The 8,520-nt window shown below is 40.7% G+C and overlaps 1 protein-coding gene across 3 annotated transcripts in view; it reads right to left on the minus strand.

Moving 5' to 3' along the window:
- Positions 1–259: 259 nt before the first annotated feature.
- FBXW7 (F-box and WD repeat domain containing 7) overlaps positions 260–8,520 on the minus strand; it is a 255,063-nt gene continuing 246,802 nt past the window's right edge. For all 3 annotated transcript variants that reach the window (XM_019534476.1, XM_019534478.1, XM_019534477.1), the window contains 3 exons: positions 6,125–6,350; positions 3,467–3,677; positions 260–2,076 (listed from right to left, as the gene is read on the minus strand). In XM_019534476.1, coding sequence (XP_019390021.1) covers positions 1,808–2,076; positions 3,467–3,677; positions 6,125–6,350 — 706 coding nt within the window. In that variant the 3' untranslated portion in view covers positions 260–1,807. The remainder of the gene's footprint in view (positions 2,077–3,466; positions 3,678–6,124; positions 6,351–8,520) is intronic.

Below are 8,520 nucleotides of genomic sequence, written 5' to 3' on the forward strand. Positions count from 1 at the left end.
GACACCGGGGTTCACACCATAATACAGTGCAGCACAGAGAGGCTTAACCAGAGGTTTTGCATGTGGGATGGGAACGACAAGGTAGCTTCCTGGGAAGAGTTTTGTCACTAAAATGCTTTACCAGGTCTTTTCTTTTTAATGCATCTGCACACTCATCTCATGAGAGAGTTCGGAAACAACTCTAGTTTTAGAGCAGTTGGGATACTGACTCAAAAAGCTGTTTTAAACAGTACCAAACTACTGGAAGAAAAAGACATACTAACATGAAAAAACACATTTTATTGCACTTAAGTTATAAGAAAATAAAATTTCTAAGTGAATCAAACCATAGACACAATCCCTTTAAAGGTTGTTTTCCTCCATCATGTCAGGTTGTTACATAACTAAAATTAACCGACTGGAATCTGATTGATTTAAATCAGACTATAAATAAAACAAAAAAAGGAGGAAAAAAGATCGCCTAGGATACAGTGTTAAACCACTTTCACAGTTCAGCTTGAGTTGTGGCTTTTGGAGAATGAGGCAAACCATCTGACTTTTCATTTCTTTTTTTGTTTGTATGTGACAACTTTATTACAAAAACTCAAGTTTTTGCTCTGTCAATTCCTCCCAGCAATAACTGTAACAGTTGTTTTTTTCAAATACTGTAAAACACTAAGACTGACCAGCAACTTTATTTCCATTTTTGTATTTTATATTTTTTAAAAATTTTGTCAGTTTTATTATGTATGTTCATTCCATTCACCACAGCCCTCACAAAGAAAAGTTTCCCCACAGAACAGGCTGCAATAGCTTTGTTCTAAGGAATGTGTTTTAATTTTTGCCCAGAAAAAAGAAAATAAGCTTTGCACACACACTCAATTCTTTATTTGCAGGCAAACTTCACTCTTAATTGTCTGAAACTCTTCCACTCTCAGCCTCTTAGAGGCACAGTTGGCTCAAGTTTCAGTGGCAAAAAGTCTTTTTCTGTAACCAAACTAGAGCAAATTTGGAATTCAGTCTGGGACTAAAACGTCACAGCAGAAAAAAAATAAAAAAAAATAATTTGCTTTTCTTTCTTTCATTTAGCAGCATAAATAAGTTTGGCCACTGGGAATACAGTACAGGGGTGGGACAACAATCCCATATTTGAAGACCTACTTCTAGCACCAGCGTTGCAAATTAAATCCATCAGAGGACTCTCAGAACCCAGGACAACTTGCCACCTCAGAGCAACTTATGCATTGAAGAGTGTAGATGGAAGCAACAGTAAATAGATAAACAGAGGCTAATACTGTGATTGACATTGGCAATGGTTGGCAAAAAAAGCTGAAAACTGTACAAAAACAATTCACAGTAAGATTTTAGCTTTTCCACATCAGGAATGGACCTTTTGTTGTTGTTGTCACAGAGGCTCTCTAGTTTGAAAGTCAACTAGTAGCTGATGTTACGCCGCGCCTTTCTAGATCTCTGTGGTAAAATAACAGGTTAGCAAGAATTGTAACAACTTTTTAAACCTCTGCTCTGCTCAGTGAGCACGCAGAGGAAAATAAAGAAACAATTGCACCTGGTTTGATTTAGAAAGTCATATTTTTGCAAAGCTGCCCCAGTCAAAAGTGAAGCCTTTTATGTGACGAGACAGCAAATGCCTCTCTTGTCAGTTATAGTTTGTCATCTCTTCATCTTCTCCTTCGTAGTCTGTAGGTCTTTAGGATCTGTTGCCCCAAGCCAACATCCTGCACCACCAAGGACAAGGGATTTTTTTTTTGCAGGGGGAGGGAAGGGAGAACATCGTCTACACGTTTGGACAAATTCATCTTTCTGCCCTTCACTTCATATCTACGTCAAAGTCCAACACCAGCAGCTTTGTTTCCTCAGTCCCGTTCCGGCTTCCAACTGCACACACTAGCTTTGTGTTGGAGGCTCTGATGCGCCACACGACTCCTCCGCTTCCCCCACTCTCCAATGTGACTAGATTTCGGATAAATTCACCCGTTTTCAAGTCCCAAAGTTTTACAGTTCCATCATCTGAGCTAGTAATTACAAAATTCTTGTTGAACTGTAAACAGGTCACAGCGCTCTGATGCTTGTTCGGACCTGCAGCAGTAAAAGGAAAAGAATGTTGCTTGTGGTTAGAAAGCAGGGATGGTTATTACCAGGCTTAGAAGCAAATGCATTTGTAGACTTTGATCCTTGCGGTAAAGCAAATGTTTAAACATTGGCACATGCAGAAACATTGTTTTGCATTTTCTAAGGATAGTGCAGAGATGGAGACATCCCCAGTACTTTGCCTGTCCTTACTGGTGTCTGCTTTTGTTGGATATGAAGTAGAAATCTCATCTGAAACTCAGGAAAACAAAAGTATATTAACCATAGGAGGTGATTACAGAAAAGGCAGGTACTGTCCCCAGTGCTCCATTCAAAGAATGGCCTGATTAAAGGTCACTGCTGAACTGTAATGGTGCTGCTGCCAAATCTCTAGACTTACTTCAAAACTCAGTCCTCCCACAGCCAAATGCCCAACTGACAGCAGAGGTAATTATCAGCTCCAATAACAAAACTATGTCTCTTTATATGCCTTTTTCCCCTTTAAACCACCCCCTAGGAAAGGTACTTTAAAGGTCACTGTTTGTTCTTTGCAGCATGCAAGTATGATTAAGCAGCAGAGGCTGCTTTTCTGTGAAGTGCATTTTCTCTTGCAACCACAACTGATGTGTAAAAGCCAGGGAAAGATACTACCAAAATCTTAGTTAGAAAAAAAAAGGATGCAGCCATGCACAGCAACAGTCAAAATGAAAACTGAAATCTCTCTCTTTTACTGTTATAAAATAAAGGACATGCCTTCCATTCATTTTTCTTGATTTATTGCAACAGACAGTGTACTCTGCCTCCCAATCCAATTAATCAGTAGTCTTTGAAATGTCCAAGTGACCCCTAAATAAATAAGTTGACTGGCTGTTTTGAGATGCCATTTCCTACATATTTTTGTGGTTTATTAGTCTAATATAACCACATCAAATTCCTATCAGACTGGACCATCTGCCTTCCATAATAGCAAATTATTTTAATAGATTAAATTACAAAAAACAGAAAGATTTATTTAATTCACAGAAAGATGATTTTGCTAAGTGCAGACAGACAGTCCAGTTAGCATCAGAGATAACTTTTGTAAAGCAAGTGTCCTGCCAGGGTTCTCTTTAAATAATTCTCTACCAAATGGTGCATTAAAGAAATGTTTAAATTTAAGGTTGCTTCAATTTGGATCAAATCAAGTAATCTTTAAAAGGCCAATGTTGCCCTCTGGCAATGCATGGGAAGTAGAAGTGCTCAACTGTACCAAATACGAACATGTACTGTTATGAGGGTAACAGTTTTAGCAGCACTCAGTACTGAAACAACTGCTACATTTCAGACTTCCTGATGTAGTTAACTGCACCATTTTAGTATTTTAAATGCCTGCTTTTAGGGTTGGAATGCAGCAACCCACCTTGCAATGTCTGTAAACATTGTCCTGTTTTAATATCCCAGATTTTGACTGTAGAGTCCGCGTTTCCAGACACAAGAATATTGTCCTTGAGTTCCATTCCACTTGTTAAAGACTGGTGGCCTGTTAATGTGTGAATGCAGTTTCCTGTCTCCACATCCCAAACACGGATTGAAGTGTCAAGAGATCCACTCACCACATGAATACCATCAAACTGCAAAAAAGGAAAAGCTATTATACACAATTATAATAAGCTATTAGGATGCTTAACATAGAAAAAATATAGTTTCACTAACTAAAACATTAAAACTGTAACTTACAGACATTCTATCATCATTTAATTACTCAATGTAGGCTCTCTCAAATGATGCTAAATATAACTTAGAACTTAATGTAGACAGAGACTGTTGGGTTTAACAGGCTTATCAATAAAACTACTACAGATCTCACTCTTGGAGAAAAATGTTTACCTTAAATATATTTTGAAAAGTCATGATAAATATCACATACTTTCCAGACAACAAGGAAACTAAACATGGAACATTTGGGCAAGTTTTAATAAATAAGGTTGAATGGCAGAAATGCAAAAATGATGGTGGTGTCATGGATTTTCTGATTTAAAATGCAGAGAGAGGTGGTTAGCTGAGCTAGCCTGAAGTCAAGCAGAAGGCATGGCAGGGTAGCACCTTAGCAACAGGCTACTTCATTAGACGCTACAAATGGACTGATGTGTTCATTGATACGCAGTCCATGCATAGTGTCTGAAGTAGGCTGTTGCTTATAAAAGCTCCTGTATCTCTGAATGAGTTAGTCTACAAGGTGCCACCTTGGCTTATCTTCTGTCCAATTTAAAATGTTTAACACCTTCTTGCTCCTCTGAGTAGGGGAGGTAAGGACTACAAGAAGGTGAGCACTGCAAGCTCTTGTAAACATAGCGCTCTCAGTGAGGCTGTAATGTAATGGAACTTGAAACCAGTCTAGCTATGCTGGCCCAGGCCTCATAGACAACTGTAACCATGTAAGCTGCATCCACAATCATTGGGGTGTAGCTATGCCTATAATTTTACCTAAGGCTATTGGGTCCAGACCTGCTGGCAATTTGGCTTTGCAAATGGATGACATAACATTAAAAAACATGTAAACTACTCTTTTCATTTGTTTATTCAAAAGTCACCTGGGGGGAGGGAATTACTCAGGAGCCAAAGGGACGGGGAAAATGTCTACCTAGCTCCAGCAGAAGCCCTGAACCATGGGACTTCCAGACATCCCCCAGACATACAACCTACATGGAGATCATGTTTCTTTTCAACCCCCTCTTGAGGATACCAACTACTCAAAGCTACAAATCAAATTCTGGCATCATGACCTAAAGAGCCACTCCCACATCCTATCATGCACTGATAAATTTGCCCCACTCCCTTGTTTGGCAACTTGTTCCAAAACTTCAGTCCTTGAAGTGTAAGAAACTTCCTTCGAATTTCTAGTCCAAATTTTGTTCAACTAAACTCCAGATAATTTTCACTTTCAAATTAAATTAACTCCAGGCCTTCTCTGCATTTAAATCCTTGAGTTCCTGAGTCCAGTCAATCTCCTTACACAATTAATTTCTCAAAATTTCCCTTTCTGAAGCCCTCTTTTGTCTGATCTGCAATTTAGGCTAAACTGAATCTGCTCATGATCACTCAATACCAAGACTAAGCACCTCTTCTATAAGATCCTCTCTGCTTATTAAAACTAAATGTAAAATAATATTGCTTCCAGGCAGTTCAGTGACCATTCAGTAGAACTCTATTGGCTCTCTCATCCCAGAATACTTGTACCCTAGTAATATTTGTTATCCAATTTATATCTGGGAAGTTAAACCCGCCCATAATCACACAATTCCCACTATTACTAAATTCTCCCATAATCTGATAAAGATCTCTACCCTTATCCAAGTCTGAGCCTAGGGGTCTGTAGCAAATCCTCAGTACAATCCCTTTCTGTCAGTCTGGATGCTTTATCTTTAGCTTGCAGGAGGAGAATCAAGATCTAATTGATTTAAAATACCAGTGTTACGTTTTCTTTGGGAAGCCATTTGCTCACAGCTGTAAAATACTCAATCTGAAGTGTGTTCATGGGACTGTAGTAACCCAGCACACAGAGCAAGTAGGGCTGCACTCCTCCTACTTTAGCACAGAGCAACAACTCTGGTATTACAATTCTAATACACCACAACCTATAAACTTTTGAACTGGCCAGGCACTTTTTGTTCAACAGAGTATCATAGCCTAGAGAAGAGTATCATAGAGAAGGTGTCTTGTTAGAATCAAGGACAAGAACATGTATAGTGAAAATTCTTAGCAGTAAAAATAGAAGAAAAACTACTCTCTTTTTACTTTTTGCCTCGTGTAGTGACAGTTGCTCCAGATCCAAACCAAGATTTGGACTTCCACTGCACTGGCTGCTTTACAACCCACAGTCCCTGCCCTGAAAGATTTAAGCCAAATTAAGACAAGATGCAATGGGTCACAAAAGAAGGATAATATACACTGCTCTGTTTTTGTAGGATTGCAAAAGTAATTTAGCAAATCACCCATAGTTTAGCAAGGTGGACTGAGTGAACAGAAACACTAGTGGAACATCCCAAAGAATCTGGAGCACTAGATTCAGATTGCTTACCTGTAAAGAATAGACTCTGTTAGTATGCCCTTGCAGTGTGTGTAGACAGGTCTCAGTTTCTGGATCCCACACTTTCACCATAAAATCATATGCTCCACTAACTACCCTCCTGCCATCATATTGAACACACCGCACTGCAGCTACGTGACCCATCAGAACATGTAAACATTGGCCTGTTTCTATATCCCAAACTCTCAGCGTGGCATCTCGAGATCCACTGACAACCCTGGGGAAATGAACAAAAACTGTATTTAGCATAGAAACATCTATTGTAACTATAGCAAATACATTAAAAGCATTTATAATGTAGATAAAACAGTAAAAAACTAAAATTATTTCTCTGGGTGACTAGGTAGCATGGGGTCTAATTCAGTTGTCCGCAAAGACCCGTTTCACATTATTAGGTTTGAAAGTGAAACAAGTTTGGTGTTATAACCACCCCAAGCACCATCACAGCGCCAAAAGATCTGGTATGATTGCCAACCAAGAACTCCAGAGCTTGACCAAGATGGTGCAGGTCAGGATGGAGGTGGACAGGTAGAATGAAGCGTGAAAAATTACATACCATCTGCTTTCAAATATGCCTGCATCTTAACAATAAACCTACCTTCCACTTACAACCCCCTCCCCTCTAAGCCCCCCCCCAAAAAAAAGCTTTTTAGAAGTTTGTATTTAGTAAAACAAAAATTATTTCACTTCATTTAGGAAGTAAGCAACAGTTTAGAATGTTTTGTAGCTTCTAAGAGTGGAAATGGAAAAATACATAGTAACAAAGATTCCTGTAACTCTTTCAAATAATTAAAAACCTCAATGTCCTTTTTAAAGAAAAGAAGGGAGGAATAACTAACATGATATTCTAGAAGCAGCTACATATTAATAGACTAAACAAATAAATGCAACAGCTCAGGCAAAGTTTGAGTCAATACATAGTAGCTCTTAATTCTGTTGCTGAAAGAAACCAATATATTTTGGTTAAAAGGAATATTTATTAAGAAATATTCAAGACTGGAGACATTTTTAAAAAGGCAGCCTTTAAACTATGTAATGATTTACAACAGATGGACAAAAATAGTTCTTAAAAAGGACTGCTCTTCCTAGCATAGGAAAATTGGTCCTAGAAATAACCAAAACAGCTTTATCAGTCACATGTAAGTTAAAATTACTGTGCATCTCCATATTTGTACCTTACAGTACTTAATAATACTCTTACACCTTTTCTTTTTCATCTTCTGTTCTTCCTTCTCTTGTTTCTCCCTTTTCTTCTTTAGTCTTGATTGTATAATTTAAGTTTGCCTAATTTGTAAATTAGGTTTACTAATTTAAAATATTATTTTTACTGAATGTTATAGTGTTTTGTACAGACCTTTATTGTTAGATTATTTCATAAGAGATCAGGGTTTTCTGTTTCCCATAGAAAAATGGAGTAAACCATAGTTTTACCTTTTACCGGAAGCAAAGGTGGATTTCTCATTTTACCAGAGAAACCTATGGATTTTGCAGTTTTGCAAGGAGCCCTCTGCAGGCTGGCAGAGTTCCAGCCTGCAGGGGGCTGGGAGGGAGTGGGAGGAGGGCAGTCACACAGGGGGCGCCAGGTACATGTACATGCACATGGCCCCAGACAGCCTGGAGACCAGCTCCTGCAGGTAAGATGGGGGAGGGAGAGAACTGCGGCCCCCACAGGGAGTTATGGAGGGAGTAGAGCAGGGCTGGGCCTCCTGCCCAGCTGGGCAGTGCATGGGGCTTGGGGGCAGGGCCGCAAGGCACGGCTGTAGAGACCCACTGGGGAGTGGAACGGGACTGTGGGCAGCTCGTTTGTGGTGTGAGGCCAGCTCCTTCCACTGTGTGCACTTCCAGGGGGGCAGGAAGGACCCCAATCCTCCTGATCTGTGCACAGGGCAGGGGTGGGCTGCCTGTTGTGGACTCAGGTGGGGGCTGTTCCCTACCACTGCGCACTCCTGAAGGCCAGGGGGACCTGCACCCCCGAGATCGGTATGTGGGGCAGAGGCTGTGCGCTGCCTGCTTCAGGCTTGTGCTCCCCATTCTGCTGCCTTCCTCCAGGGCATGCAACTGGCACTGCAGGGAACAGCAGAGCTGCACAAGAAGCTGCCTGCTGCTGTGAGCTCTGTGCTGCTTGCACCCCCTGGGCACAACCCTATGCTGCCGCTCCTGCTGCAGTTGTGCAGGCAGGAAATATCTTGCTAGGACAGCGTGGAGCTTGCAGCGACAGGCAGCTTCCTGCATGGCTCTGCTGTTCCCTGCAGCACCCAGTTGCACACGCTAAACTGCAGAGCTGCTGAGGGAGGGCAGCAAGCTGGAAGCCTACAGTGGGTAGTGCACAGCCTCTGCTCTGTGCACAGATGTGGCGGGTGTGGATCCCCCCCACATGTGGTGAGCAG

This window comes from Crocodylus porosus, unplaced genomic scaffold (assembly GCF_001723895.1).
Source record: "Crocodylus porosus isolate Cpor-Errol unplaced genomic scaffold, CroPor_comp1, whole genome shotgun sequence".
NCBI lineage: Eukaryota > Metazoa > Chordata > Crocodylia > Crocodylidae > Crocodylus > Crocodylus porosus.